General features: G+C 39.4%; 2 protein-coding genes across 4 annotated transcripts; one reads left to right on the forward strand and one right to left on the reverse strand.

Moving 5' to 3' along the window:
• Positions 1-1,330: 1,330 nt before the first annotated feature.
• On the reverse strand, positions 1,331-7,366 carry LOC311264964 (serine/threonine-protein phosphatase 4 regulatory subunit 2-like). 3 transcript variants are annotated; one of them, XM_084366222.1, is made up of 9 exons: positions 7,259-7,366; positions 6,452-6,533; positions 6,188-6,358; positions 5,444-5,537; positions 5,258-5,295; positions 5,011-5,085; positions 4,636-4,785; positions 4,126-4,424; positions 1,332-2,652 (listed from the first exon to the last, which is right to left on the reverse strand). In XM_084366222.1, the coding sequence occupies exons 1-9, from the start codon at positions 7,290-7,292 to the stop codon at positions 2,342-2,344; spliced, it is 1,254 nt and encodes a 417-aa protein (XP_084222348.1). In that variant the 5' UTR covers positions 7,293-7,366; the 3' UTR covers positions 1,332-2,341. The 3 variants fall into 3 exon arrangements, with proteins under 3 accessions (XP_084222349.1, XP_084222348.1, XP_084222350.1); XM_084366224.1 differs by lacking the exon at positions 7,259-7,366 and adding an exon at positions 6,873-6,978; XM_084366223.1 differs by lacking the exon at positions 5,011-5,085 and having other exon boundaries at positions 1,331-2,652.
• A 38-nt stretch (positions 7,367-7,404) lies between these two features.
• On the forward strand, positions 7,405-12,329 carry LOC311264965 (eukaryotic translation initiation factor 4E type 3-like). The gene is made up of 7 exons (XM_084366225.1): positions 7,405-7,933; positions 8,896-8,968; positions 9,598-9,692; positions 9,785-9,845; positions 9,925-9,991; positions 10,099-10,254; positions 10,341-12,329. Exons 1-7 carry the CDS (start codon positions 7,773-7,775, stop codon positions 10,385-10,387), a joined length of 660 nt encoding a protein of 219 aa, XP_084222351.1. The 5' UTR covers positions 7,405-7,772; the 3' UTR covers positions 10,388-12,329.
• The last annotated feature ends 3,644 nt before the right edge of the window (positions 12,330-15,973 follow it).

The following is a 15,973-nucleotide window of genomic DNA, read 5'->3' on the forward strand; positions in this document are numbered from 1 at the left end:
ACAATCTAATAATAGCCATTGTTTACAGGTGAAAGGTTGGCCTGGTCCAATACCCTCCTGGTCCACAATATGTGCTGACAGCAGGGACAGTGATAATCTTGGCTTACAAGTGTCAAGGCCATCTAAGCTGTCACTGGATGTTGTCCTCCACCCGATTAAAATGACTAACACCTTCTGTTCTTACACAAGAGTTATTATGAATCTCACCCATATTTTCCTTTATCCAATTATCAGTTTCCTGTACCCAGACTGAACCTAGTTAAGATTCACCGTCTCTGTACCAATGGCTCACTTGCATTGACAGGACTGACAGTAATCTTTACTGCTGTGTCATGTTTGTAACACCTCCACTTCCTCTACTGTTGTGAGCCTGGAGGTACTTGAGCTAAATGCTCAAACAAGTATGCTAACAAGCTTACAATTGTCCCTTTGTTGTTAGCATTGCAAACATTACCCACTAAACATAAGTTCAGCTGGCTGATGGAGATTTCTTGAGTGTTGCAGGGTCATAAACCAAAGAAAATGACTAAATCAAATGACCTGGCGATGGTGCCAGATGAAAAGTCAGGAGATCAAAGTTATTACAACTGGGACACGTGAGTGAGTGTACGCAATTTCTCAGCAAACTCAGAAATTTCAACAACAAAACTAAAAAGCCACCATGAAGCACCCAAAAGTTTTACACCCTAAAGCTCGAAGGGAGAACACATCCAAATCTTTAGGACAAAGTTCAGGAATCTCAGCTTCAACAATTTGCGGTGGCCATGTCAGTAAACATCCTGACGTTGTGGCCTTCATCGGGCATCTCTGACTATACTCTGATGTTTATTAGCTCGATGATTCTAAGATGAAGGCCCAGATTTTTGTGCTTACTACCTTTGTATGTTTGGGTATTCAGTGCTGTAACTATATGACTTTGGTTGAGCACCACATTACTGGGAGGGCCCATCTTTTTAAAGATCTAATCATGGCACTAGAGGAAAAGTCAGGATCGTTGTATGTATCCTCTACAGACCATAAAGTCTTTAAAAAAGAGGACTATCAACAACCATGGTATAATGCTAATAATTAGGATATAGTGAACATTAGCTCATTAACTTTAAATAGCTAATAATGTAGCATGTTTGGGATGATAATTGAAGGCTATGGTGTGCAATTAGCATGTGAGCATTAAAGTCAAAGTACAGCTGAAGACAGGAATCTTAGTCTCAGAGCTGAACTTAGTGTTTGACAAGAGGAGTTTCTGAAGTGCGGGATGCTACTGATGGGTTAATAGTCCGACAGTCACACCTAAAGCGTGTCTAACAGGTAATTTCACCATCAGCTGGCCCTCATTGTTCAGCAATTATGAAGCATCACCAGATTTGCAAATCAAAAGAACAACTCCCTTAATGTTAACTGAGCAAGCCACACTTTAAATTTTAGCATTTATTGCTTTCCATGAATACTATGATACAAGCTCAAGCATTCAACTTCCAGCGATTCTCAGTTCTACGAAGGCAGTGGACATGTATTACAAGTCTACAAAAACTGATTTACAGGTACATACTGTAAAAATTCAAGCTATCAAAAAGGGACATTTGCACAACAAAAGGTATGACATACAGGAAGTGTAAAAGTACCTTGTGATCTGTTGACAGATTTTTGATGCAGAAATGGCTTCCCTTAAGCCAAACAAATATTAGATCTAACAAAAACTGGCAAAATTGTGTTTGTATTGGCTTCAAATGGTGACAAAGCAAAACCTTTTTTACAATTTTCACATCCTTAATCGGGTCAATGCAAACAAGTGCAATATAATGTTAATAAGGAATACAATATATGGTATGTGCTTCATAGAAAAAGCGAACAGACATCTGTGAAGTGTTGCTTCACATTCTTAATGGCATGTGTCCTCATTCAACTGGACAGACACACATTAATCAGAAAGATGGTGAAAACAACTACGCTAATGCCAAAACAATTCAAAACTGTGAAATTTATCATTTTTGGAATACATGCCAAACGACTAATGGAATTATTGAATACATCAGTTATCAAGGTTAAATCATAATGCTCAGATATAAAAATCAGGACAAAATATTAGAAAAACTTTTAGTCAACAGTGAAAAAAGCAAAGTCTCCATAATCTTCTTTAAATCATTTCCTTCCAGTTTAAAGACCAGGGGATGTGTGGCCATGAGTAGTTAAAACTGAAGAGGACAAAAAGATCCCTCTGTGACGAATCTCCAAGTCCACATCGCTCCTGGTCCTGAAGTCAGGGTCTTCAGTGCTACAGATATACCCTTGGTGTGGTATCATACAGTGTAAAAAATTGTCAGTTGGCAAGCCGGGATTCAAGTTAGTCATGTTCCCCAGGCTCTATTGCAGTCTCTGCACTCTTTGAACTGTCAGCGTCGCCCTCTGTTGACAAGTCAGGTGAATTACTAGAAGAAGGCGTCTGCTTGTCACTGGGTAGGCCCTCTCCATCACTGCTGCTGCTGCTGCTGCTGCTGCTCTCTCCATGATCCTGCTCAAAGCTTGTGCTCTTCGCTGATGGAGCAGGCTGCTCAGGTTGATCCACACAGCTGTCAGTCTCCGTACTGCTGATATCCCCCGTCTCAGAGGACTCTTCCTCCCTTTCGGAAGGTTCTGCCTCTGTTTTGCTGGGTTCTGAGGACCAGAGTAGACAACATTAGGGCTACAGCTAACTATTATTTTTATTAGTTATTAATCTGACAAAATATTTGTCAAATAATCGATTAGTTGTTTGTTAAAAAAATGTCTGAATATACTTATCACAAAATTCCATAAGTCAAAGGTAATGTCTTGCTTTGTCCGACCAACACACCAAAACCAAAAGATATTCAGTTAGCTATCATAAGCCTTATCTGCACAGGACTAGTACTACCGCTCTTATGTACTCTGATTTACTGACATTATCCCTCTGATATGATGTCAGGGCATCAGCGTAACATCAACATTTCAGAAGCCAGGCATCTGTTCTACAGCAGCCACATTTATAATATGGTTAAGAGTTGTTTTGCTCACTTTCCGCATAAATACACATCTGCTTCTCATTAAGTTCAAGAAATGGATGCTTCTCTGTCACTCACTTTAAATGTCATCACAGCAGATCTAATCAGACTTCTGTTCAACATATTATGAGCCGTGATAAAATTTCATACTTGTTTGGATGTCTGACAACAGAAAACAGATGCTGATTAAAATACGCATCTCAGAGGTCCTGAGATAATACTAGCCTGTGCAAATAGGGATATAGGAAGACTCAGAAACAGTCACTGTATGGCCTGCATAAACAGCTGAAGTGATTAAAATCACACGCATCTGTTTCATCAGATGTGTCAGACAGACAACTGTTAAACACAGCTGAATTGTAGCCTGTGAAGTGACATGGCCTCAATATTGCAGCAGATGAACCCGACATCATCTTATTTTACTGCTACACCAGTACCGTGCATTCATTTTAATACCCACGCCCGATGTTTTGATTCTCTTAGGGTGCACTCACACACTAGACAATCCGTACCATGCCCAAGCCCGTCTGACAAGTCCAGTTTGTTTAACTAGTGTGAGCGCTCCGTACCGTGCTCAAGCACAATACACTTTCTTGGCCCTGGCACGGTTGGAGGAGTTGTGCTTCGGCACGGTACGGTTGCTCATGCACGAGCACAAGCACGGGTGTGCAACGTGGACATGAAGTATAATCATGTGTATTACACCGCCTTGCACAATCAAGAAATCCAGGAATGTGAGAGGACCATCTATGACCAAAACAAGACAAAATATGCCACAAAAAAGTCAGTGAAGTTAGTCATGTTCTCTGTGTTGAGTGCAGAGCAGCAGGGGACTGGGGAGGAGGGATAATCGTGCTTTGGCATGGTACAGAGCAACTGGGCCAAGTTTGAGTGCGCCCTGATATTTACTTTGTGGTGACAGTAGCAGCCAAGATTGAGATTTGCACTCGAAAGATGCATTTTGGTATCTGAGCGGACTGTTTTGAAAAGGTTCACCTGAGCTACAGCATAGCCCTCTGTCTATGACGTCACCACACATAGGTACTAAAACACTTTAATCCTTAAGTATACATTCGTCAACCTGAGTGAGGATGAGTTAAACACTTACCATGATCCTCTGAAGTAGTAGGTGTGTCACAAGATGTTCCACTTTCGTCCTCTTGACTGCAAGAGTCTTTTGAAGACTCCAGTGTCTCTGACGAGCTCTCTGACCCTTTACAACAAGACGACTCCTTCTCTTCGCTTCCTGTTTCATCCTCTTCCTTTTCGTCAAACTTGAGCCTCTTGATCTCATGTTTGTCAGCATCAGAATCCTCCTCCTCCTCCTCCTCTTCGTCGTCCTTGCGATGTTTGTTCTTTATACCGCTGTTGGGGGTCATTTCTCCTTCTGATGATGAGGAATCACTGCTGTAATTACAGAAACACGGAATCAGTAAATCAAATGATATACTTGAAATTAAAGCACTTAGTGGTTCACATGTATTAATTTCAAAGATACAATCTCGAGAAGATCTGCTTATATAGGAAATGCGCTTGGCATATATTGTCTGTGTTTTAATGAAAAATATTAAGTATACTAAACACTTGCTCACAGTGACACTACACCTTTTCCAATTACCTGGTTTGGTGTTCCTCCACCTCCTCTGTGGTTGGCTCTGGCTCTTTACTGACAGGACATTCAGGGAGCCCATTGGTCGAAAGCGAATGACAGCTTGACAGCTTTGGTCTGCAGAGCGGTTTTGGTGTGCCTGGTCCATTAACATTTCGACTGCAAAAAAAGAAAATGACCATTTCTTATGGAAGTCATTACACGATGGCAAATCAGCAGAACTGCTGAGACCCAAACTGACAGGCAAGTCAAAACTGCCCTTACTATAGCCTTGTGGATTTTTTGAATATTTGGCTCTAAACTAATTTAATTTTCCAATTTACTGGTGTATGAGGCACTTTTAGATTTGTGGAAGTCAGTCATTAACAAGTATGTGGCTCCCACCTGTCTGAATACAGAGAAGAGTTACCAGGAAACATCACTCCATTCATTCTGTTTACACTGGATGCCCCATTTTTCCTTCGAAAGAAGTAGAAAGGCACAAAAACAACTGGCTGTTAATTGTAACTTTGTAAGTGTGACTGGATATGCAAATTCAAGGGAGCTGTCAATGTGCATCAGAAGCAGCTTAACAGAAATACAGCAGCCAGTAGAGCAAAGGGTGCAAGAGCTCAATAGCTGATGTACTTACTCTGATGTGGGGTACACACAGCTGACCACCATTACGTTCTGCAAAACATTGACAATAATAACATATATATTAGAATTCAATTTAAAGCCATGGTAAAATATGTTTAATCAATATTCATCAATATTTTTTATCTTTAGGGAAAAACTTTGTGGACTTTTGCACAAAGAAATGCAGTGTGGTTGTCACCTTCTCCAAACCCATGAGAAACTTGTCTGTTCCTGTATAGTTGCGCTTGGGGTCTGTAAGGAGTTCACATAGACGCTGGATGGTGAATGGGATTCTGGAAAAGAAATCAAAAGATATGTTAAGGATGAACCACACATTGCCATCTCACAGCCGGCATCAACACTTTCTAAACCTGGCAGCACTGGGGCTGAATGAGAAAAGGCTTGGATCAACCTGGAAAGGCATGTTAAATCCGAGCTGGTCACAAGTTCTGACATGATTGATGAATCAGCACTGTTTTTCAACATACTGCTTCTGACTGATACACCAAGAAGAAAAGTAGTTGTTTCCAATTTGTTTTGCTGCTTGAAGCTATGCCAACTAAAGTCATTTTTGACTCCAGGTGCAAAAGAGCTACTTTTCATTGTCAAATAATGAAGTTAATATGTGAAGCAGAAATTCAACAAGAATATTTTTAATTCAGGACAAAATGTGTTAATGCAAATAGACTTTTGTGAGAGTCACATGCAAATGAGTAGCCCACAATATTGGATACTGTACATGTTTTACATTAAATGTACATATTTCTCCTTTGTGGATACGTTTTCATTCAGTTGATAACACTAAAGAAAGACAACACTAACAATGTTGTGGACAGGAATTGTAAAATGTGCTGCTACATTAATTAGTGTTGTGAGTGAGTGTGAGGAAGGATTTGTTTACAATTTGTACAGTGGCTTATTATCAGCTTATAACTTTACTCACCCATTGTAGCCGTCAACTATTTTTAAGATCCTCTCCTTCATCTCTTCGAAAGGAACATAGTCGACATTGGGATTATGTGGTCCTCTCTGTTCCGGTGTTGAAGCGTGGAAATCATCCATGACTTTTTCCAACTTAAAGATGAAGTAGGTTTTGAACTGTGACCATGGGATCCTGGAAAATAGAGAGAAGAGTCCTTGAACACATTTGTATGACGACCCTGACAAGGATTTGTTGAAGCTTTAATGTTTTGTGTGGACTACTCACAGTGGCTGCCCTGTCTTGGCAACATGACACAGGAACTGTTCGAGGACAGGACAGGTATCTTTCTTGCCTTTCTTCTCGAAATCTGTAAATGCCCACATGAAAAACAGAAGAATTAGTTTACTGGTAACAGCAGTTATTGAAACAGCTCGCATAATATGACCCCAACTGAGCCAAACAATGCATGTACCTGCATTATCTTCAACCTAAAGTTGAAAGTTTTAAAAATAACCCAACCTAACCATATGAACATTAGAGATCAATTAGTGTGGAAAACAATTCCTAATGAGTCCTGTTTAGTTTCAGGCTACTTCTGGCACAACAACTGTACGTTAGCATGTATTAAATTATTATAAAGTCTCTATGAACAGCTTTGCCAAGTGAAAACATGCCCAATAAAGAAGAAAAACAAGTTGATCGCCACCTCATAAAATCGTCTAACACCAGGTTAGGTCAACTAATTGTAAAGTTCCTGTAAAAGTTAGTAAGTTAGCATGTTTACTGTGACGTTAACCAGCTAGCTGTTTACATAACCTCGAACTATCATTATGAGAATTAATGGTTAAAAAGTGTCAAATGTGACGAACTCATTTCTCGCTGACATAACGTACACTAGCAAGGCCAAATATAGGCTGCTCAAATTGTCCCTAAATGCCTCCCCCGAGCGATACTCGTTGTTGGTAAGCTAAGTGACGGTAACGCGCGTAACGTACTTAGCAAACATTACAGATTTTTGTGGAGGCAGCGAAACAAATGTCAAAACCCCTCACTAAAAAATCAAACATTCATTTAGATAACTGTAAATATTGCCTTGAAACGCTTCCAATAAGGCGTCGATGTCCATAGCTGTGTCAGGCACTAGCAGGAAATACTTGCTAGTTAGCAGTAGCAGGTAGCAGCCAAACAAAGCTGGCAGTGACGACTGCGCATGTCTGAAATGACGTAGGCACATTTGCGGAAGTCGCGTCCCAGTTTAGCCTGAGATCAACAAAGCACTTGAATTACCCCGTAGCGACGAAACAAGTAGCCAGAATTGAAATAGTGTTTGCTCATATAGCACAAACAATCATATTTCCAGTTAAGGTACGTGCAGACCTCAGTGACAGAAACTTCTGGGTCGCTCTGGTGCGCTGTTGATGCCGCAGGGTGTCATCGTTTTTTTTTCTGTTGTTGTGACGGCGCAAACCGGTGAGGCGACCAATGAGTCAGCAGCTGATCGCGGTTAAATTTACCTGACGAACCTATAAATACCGATCACAGCCCTGGTTGGAAACATCTGTCTGTTTTTTAAAAAACGAAGTCATTCAGTTTGTCAGAGGCAACGATGGCAGTTCCAGTAGCTGCATTACAACTGAGCACATCATCCAGCCCGGTTCTGCTGGAGCACAACATTCACATCAGCGACAGAGATTTGGGAAGGATTTCAAGTGACAATGAAATCGACACACTGCCTTTACATTCTCCGTGGACTTTCTGGCTTGATAGGTAAGAAACTATTTAGTTATTTTGCCCTCAATCGTTATATTATGAATCTCAAACCAGTGTGAAGTAGGTGCACTGTAGCTGATCTTTTAAACCAGAACAAAGAAGGGAGATGACGAATTTATCAGGCCTGCTGCAAATCAGCCCAGATGACATTATAGGTTTGTTTAACATCGATACAGGGATTGTTTATAAATCACAGTGAAAATAACATCACAACAAACACTGTCTGTTAATGGTGTTAGTGCAGCTTTTTTCTACCAACTTGTTTTCCCTGTGACCTACATACGCAAGTCCTCTACTTGGAAGAGTCTTAAAATAAACAAAAGGGCGTACTTGTGACCAGCTCGCTTAACATAATAACTCCACATGAGTTCATTTTGAGTTCATCTTTAACCTTTTACTGGATTTTTATGAGCACAGATGTTATTCCTAAGAAAACTTGTTGAGTCATTGGTCCTGTGTCTGCTGCCATTGTGTAGTGAAGCACTTCTTTTTTTTAAGCTGAATTAAAACTAATGTAGTTCAAACTATCTATCTGTCTATTTAATTTATCTATCTATCTATCTATCTATCTATTCTGACCTACTTATAAGAGTGATTTCAATTTAGTGTAAAGTCATCACAACAAACTTGAACATAAGCGTTACACAAGCCCCATCATCCACAGTGTGTACAAATCAGTGGGTGCTGCATTCAAACGGGGTCAGTGTTGTTTACTGTTTACTGGCTTATTTGTCATCTGACCCCCCCATCCCTCCTCCTCCTCCTCCTCCTCACCCCCCCTCCAACCTTCCTGCTCCGAGGACAGCTCTGTAAAAACGTGTCTGACTCACTACAAAGAGAAATGTATTCAGATTGTTTCACATCAGGAGACCTGAGATCTTTACGTGCTTGTCACTTTTGAAGAGGCAAATAAAATAGAGTCTAAATAAATCTCTGTTTTTGTTTTTTTCTAATTTCAGATCCCTACCAGGAACAACAGCCGCTGAATGCGAGTCAAACCTGAAGAAAATCTACACCGTGGAGACCGTACAGGTAAGATGCTTTACAGTCGTGACACAAGAGCTCATTGTTTGTTTTTCCAGAGTTTCCCCTTCTCCGAAATGCACCAAATGCCAGACATTTATTAAGAAACTGAATGCTCTTCACAGATGTCTTTTAACTTGAGAATTAACGCAGTGCAGGGTTGCAGGGGTTGGTAAGTCGTTGCATTGACTCAAGGTTAAAAAACATCGTCTGGAACATTTTCAGGGCTGTGTGGAGTTTTATCTCGTCATGTCTCCTTATGTCGTTTTGCACTATCACTCACTAATAAAGACTTTATTGGGCTATCAACCATGTGTAGCAAGGAAGGTTGTTGTCATAGAAACATAATAATATACTATATATAACAACTTTGTGTTTATGGCAGGATGTTAAAGAGCTCAAATACCCCTTGAATCCCGAAGCAGAACTGTGCAGGACAAGGATTCCTAAATTGAGTTTTTATTGTGTGTGTGTGGTTTAGAGCAATGAGGACAAGGCCTTTGGCAGTGATTTTCCACACTGCAACAAGTGTGAAACATTAACAAGGTCAACCGTCTGTGTTCCCTGTGCCAGTAAACAGTTCAATAAAATAATAGCTTCCTCCTCTCTTCCTCCTTCTCACCTCGGCTTTGGAGTAGAACTTTTGGAGAGTTTACAACAACATACCCGGCGTCTCGAGCTTGCCACTGAGATGTAGCTATCATCTGATGAGAGGAGAAAGAAAACCACTCTGGTAAGTTTGAGATTGATGCATGTATGTGTTTGTAGTATTTGAAGTTGTTTTTTAATTGGTTCGTGTGATGCTGACTGCTGGTTTGCATACAGGGAAGAAGAAAGCAACGCTAAAGGTGGGGTTTGGAAAATGAAGGTGCCCAAGGAATGCACTGTAAGTAATATAATAATAAATATGTGTTATTTGCTTATTAATTATTTACTGTTTAACACATTTGTCTTCATGTTTACAGTCTGTTGTGTGGAAGGAGTTGCTATTGGCTACCATTGGAGAACAGTTCAGTGATTATTGTGCCTCAGGTACATTTCTTTCTTGAGTTATGTCAAAATGCACTGGCTTTAGGTCTAGAGGATGAAATGTAATGTCTGAAATGCATTCATCTCATTGTCTGTTGTTGTTGTTGCAGATGATGAAGTCGTCGGGGTCAGCGTCAGTGTCAGAGACAGAGAGGACATCTTTCAGGTCTGGAATGGAAATGCTTCTTGCGCTAACGAGTCAAACATCTTAGGAAGGATCCACGAGCTCCTTCCACAGATCCCTTTTAAAGCGGTGTTTTACAAACGTGAGTATTTTCATGCAACATAATCATATGTAAAATTGATTTAAGGATGAACATGTCAGTGATCGTTCTTTCTGCTCATGTTTCAGCACACGAGGAACACCACGCTTTCGAAGGAGGCCGATCAAGACATTAGAACCGATTCTTTTTCTTTTGCTTATGAACTTGTTTTGGATAACATTTGGGCACATTTTCAAGCAGTTGAGTTCATAGTTGCTTAATGTGTCATGTAGCCCTTGTATTATGGCTGTCAATCGATGGAGTTTCACATCTTTTGAGCATTCATAACAATATCCAAAATACTTTTATTTTAGTCAGAAGTAAATACCATTTTAGTTTGATTTTATCTATGGTGGTGTTTGTATGTTTTTATACTGCAAAATTTTGCTAAACCAAAAACAGCAGATCATGTACAGTCACGTTTTTTTAGATGTCTTATGGCATATTTTGTGCAGTTTCCTGAGCACAGCCAAACTAGGTCTGTGAATGAAATCTCATGTTTGGATCTAATAGGAGGCCTAGCTCCACAAACCTTTATCCTAACAATACATTATTAGGCTTTTTCTAGTTCGCTCTTTTCTCTGTTTTGTATGTTCCAGCCAAAAATACTGTTGCCTATACTGGAGAACATAAATGTTTAGTATGCTGTTATGCTAAAGTATAAGCAGAAAATTGCACATTTCTTTTTTATTTACTTCTTTAGGATGTGGGTGGATTGCTCAAGAATATGTTCTTGTTACACTAAAAATGACCTCAGTACACAAAATATGACGCGTAGATGCTGAGAAATATATGCAATCATTTCTATTTTGTAGAATTTGCAGCAATGTTGCAATGCTGTGGTTGTCATTTTGGCATATGTCCTAAATCAAGCACTTTGTTTCTTATCGTGTGTGTAAGACACCAGACAGTCCCTCCAGGATTATATGGAGTTCTGATGACTGTAACCAAATCCACTTTGGTTTTGTGTCACCTTTTTCTGATGAGGTGTAAAGCTGTTTTTCTTCATGTTGTTATAGTCTTTTTTTCTGCTTTTAATAGTAACTTGACGAAGCAAAGTTTAAATTAAGTCTTTTGTGTATTCATATGGCCTGTGTTAAAACGATTACATTTGTGAAGCCTGCCCTTTGTAGATGATATTGGCCTCAGGAAAGATGATAACCAGTAAAAACTTGACACACAGAAATTTATGAGCTGAAGGGACATGGAAAATTTTAAAAAAAATAATCTCACTCTGCTTGAGATGCTGCTTTGAGCCTATTTTAGTGTAATTGGAGTGATGCAAACCACTGCAGCATGGTCCAATCTGTATGCAACAAGTTAATCAGAGATGGTTTACTGCTGCGGCACAAAAAACAATTTCAGTGTCTCTCAAATCACAACTGTCCAGTTTGTATTTTTTCCTGTGGTCTAACAATGTAAAAGGCTGTATTTGTATTACTGAAAATCGTTCGGGAAATGTCGAAATTTAGGAAGTTGATTCATTCGGGCACCTTTCCTGTGTTTTTGTGTGTGAAAGTTGATGAGTGAAACAGCGAGACTGACTATTCGAGGCCGTGTGGAGCAGAGCGATTGTTTTTTTTAGTACTACCTAGGACATTTCTGTGTAGCTACGGAGTATGTCTTGAAACCCACAGACAGATGTGCTGCTGTGATTTCTCAATCAAGTGAAATGTTGGAGGTAGTTTTTTCAGACCACCGACTTTGCCAAACTTGCTTCATTTTCCCTTTATCCTGTTGTTTGTTGATGTAACAATGTTAAAAGCACATACTGTAGGATAAGAGAGTAACAATACTGTACAATTGCACATACACACACGACCACTCACTTCAGATCTCAGACCTTGTAACTGATTGTTGATCTTGGATGGTGCCTTGTGTTTACCAGCAGTTTAGAATGTCATCTGCGTTCAGCATGTTGGACTTGTATATAGTCATGTTTGTCTGTTAGTTTTACACGTGTTCGAGAAATAAAGACGCCTAAACTTTCTCCTTTTGCTGTTTGGAAAACTTACTGTATGTCTCATGGATCGTGAGAATATCAATAATGAATTGAATAAAAAAAAATTAAAAAATGAGGGATTTTCAGGCTGTTCATTGGCAGAAAATCCTACTATGGCTGCTGTTAGATCTAAGATGTGTACATGTATTTGATCATTTTCATTTCCAATAGTAAGATTTTTTTTGATTTAGTATTGTAATGCTTGTTTATTAACTATAAACTTGATGGTGACTGAATTAAAACTTCATGGTGAAGTGACAGCATGTGGACACCTTCTATTTGCCTTGGTCTTCTTTAATGTCTGCCTCAGCAGTAGGAAAACCGAATACTGAAAACTATTTTGATACATCACCTGTCATTCTTGACCAATACACACATTACAGGCGAGGTGCACCATGTTGTGTAGTCCCCTACCAAAGTCAAGGAACAGAGTACTATATATTTTGCAGTTACCATCAAAAAACAGACACCCAGGCACTTAACACAAGAAAAAGTATCAAAACAAGGAAGGAGATACTAACACCTTTATTAAAGGCATTTTGATGTTGTTAATATAGGTGTTTTAAAAGGCCATTCATTAAAAAAAAGCCAATATGTTTAAACCATTAGGTCTTCATCAGGTCTTTAAAGGTCTGGATCCTTGATGAATGCCTCTGTTTTTTTTTAATCTAGCTTACTTCGAGAGTAGGAAGCCACCATTTCATGAGGGCCAAAAGGAAAATGTGTCCCTCTTGTGGTTGCATCAAAGCATGGACATAAAAAATGGTTCACAAGGGTGTAACTTCTGGAACGCCACATGGATTTAATCTCCATGAAGACAGACTTGTCCTTACAATGACTATAACTGTATAACAGTAATGAGATGGATGCTTGTTGATGTACATTTGAATTGTACAAGCTAAAGATGGAATGCCATTTTATGACCAACACTGACGCAGGGAGAACTTCTTCCTTCATATCAGCTTTTGGCACTGGACTGAGACACCTCCCAGCATGCATCGGTTAAGCTTACTGCCAAGTTTGGTTTGATGAGGAATGTCAGAATATTTTTAAAGAATCCATTGGCGTGTAATATTACGTCTTTTAGGATGATTATCATACTTGTTACTCTTCTCTAAATACTTAACTATTTAACTACTAAATATTTATTTGCCATTTTATTATGACGTATGAGCCCCTCATTTGGATGGGGTGTGCCTCAATTCATAAAGTTAATGACAGGGGTCATTTCTGTCACAAAAGTGCTTCACATCTTTTTATATGTCTTGCATTTGTGTGCAGATATGTGCAGAAGGCATGTATGTAAATATATGTATGTGTATGGATTCTCTGTATGTATATATGTATGTGCATCACCATACTAACTTTAAAGTGTATTTTCTTATTTAATTTTCTCTATTATTATCTCTATCATCTTAATGATAAGTAGTAGTAATATAAGTATTTGTATTCGGGGTTTTTTCACCAGAAAGTACATTAAAAAATTCTTGATTGTTAATTGAACTATGTAAATATCGTGCATATGTTTCCCTTTTTTTATTTTTCAGGACGAAAGGAGTGATTTGTATTTTCATCTATGTGATGATCTATGCAGAAAATGACACTTTAATTTTTAAAGTCATTCAATTTTACCTGCTTTTCTGTGGATATGTGGATTGGTCTATATCTAATGAGCGCTTAGTTTCAGTTTAGCAATTTCTTGGCTCCTTTAAATGCAATTTTCCATATTTTAGAAAGGAAATAATTATTGTTTTCCGCATATATCTCATAGCGGAGTCCTTCAGCATACGAGCTACTGGCTTGATCATCTCTACACTCGGATAAAATGACTTTTTAGGAGCGTTTCTTTGCCTATTCATCATAATTCAAGACGATCTGAGACGGTCTCTCGCGTGTGAGCGTGACGTCACCATTGTTTACTTTCACCTAAGCCACGCCCTCTGTTAGCAACTTGTGGCTAGCACGCTACCGACGGAGAGCACTGCCCCGAGATTCATTCTTCAGACACCACCCCGACTCAAAAGACTGTCTGCCCGTACATAATTCGGTGAGCAAACGTTTATTAATCTGCGCGCTGACTTTCTGTGAGTGAATGTTGAATGTAACGTCCGTTTTTTTTGTTGTGATGTTGACGGTTGGCAAAACGGGAGAGGAAGAGAGAAACGTTTCTTACAAGCTAGCGTCAGGACGGGCTGCTAGCTTTTGTTGCTGGGAACAGGAACGCCATCCGCAAGGTGGTCGAGAACTGTTTTCCCACTCCGGCTAACATGGCTTATTAAGAGCAGCGGATTAAACCACACTAGGCTCTCGACATGGTTTACATACCAACTTTTAAACGTCCCGTTTTGTCCGTGTCGACGCCGAGTTAAAGGCTTTAAGCCCTCCACGCAAAAACCTCGGACCGCAATGGTGTCAACGGATATCGATTCCATTCATACTGCGTTAAGCTAACAGAAGGATAAATCGCATCGCTTTAATCAACACAGCTAATTATCTTTACGTCTGACAGTGTTTATTCAGAATTATAAGTGCAACGTAGGTGTAGCTATGTTAACTCTGGAGAATGTGCTTCCTAATTTTGCCTCGAGAATCCCATTAAACACAGATTAACGTTATAACTTTACACAGTTTTGGGCGGAAATCGTACTTACATGGGCCGAGTCAACATAAGATTTATATGGATGATCGCCATAACGATGCCCTCAACCGGGCCCGGACTGTTGAGGCCATTAAAAATACTAAAATATCGTTAAACTACGAAAGGACTATGATCCAGGCAAGTTGTAGTTGTAAGTGATAGGAAACTTAAGTATCAGTGGGAATATGGTTGTTACACATCTCTGCCCCTTGATAATCGTAGATACAATTTCTGTAGTTGGTTTGCATTATTAGCAAATCTTACCTTGACAAGTTTATTCTGATAAAGTGTGGAGAAACTTGTGTATAATGTTCTGTATCATCCTTATCCAGGTGTTGAGCACACAGTTAAGGATCATTGATTTATATGTTTATTATTTAGATTCTTATCAAAGACATTTTAATTAAACTTCCCCATTTTCACCGTTGTGGTTTTGACGATAAGGAATAATAGCTCACGTGTGAAACCAGTTGTCAGAAGATGGGGAAGAGGGTGTATATTGTTTGCTCTTTCTTAAGGAAAGGCCGCTCTGCAGTGCTTCCTTTACATCCTTTTGAAGAGCAGTGGTTCCACAGCTGGAGAGTTGCCCCTGTGGTGAGAACACTTTAAATGCAGTAAAAAATTAATCATAAGCTTATTACACAACCCATCCCAAAAAACTGTTGCACTGCAGCTTGATAATTCAATTATCATAATCCTGCAGTATCCATCTGTTTTTTTTTTAGGCATAAGGCATAATGGATCCCGTGGCCAGGCTGGCTTTTACAACCAAAATCACCCCTGACATCTTAAAAAATGTCCACAGGAAACGCTGCCCTTTGTCTTGAGAACCAATCCTGATCCTGAAAGCAAAAGTAAACAGAGTGGAAAACTCACCAACAACTGCCTGTTCAGATTAGATAGGTTTTAGTTTTTGGGAATTACATTAGTTTTAATCATACAAATGATGTTAAACACTTTAGTAATCCTGTTTGGGGAAATTCAGTCCTTTCATTCTGTTGTTAGTTTTTTCATTACACAAATAGGCCTGAAAATATCCCCCTCGCATGCGGGGCTGCCACATACTCTGCACTCCAAGCAGT

The sequence above is a fragment of the Pagrus pagrus genome (genome assembly GCF_965226575.1).
Source record: "Pagrus pagrus genome assembly, chromosome: 11".
Taxonomy (NCBI): domain Eukaryota; kingdom Metazoa; phylum Chordata; class Actinopteri; order Spariformes; family Sparidae; genus Pagrus; species Pagrus pagrus.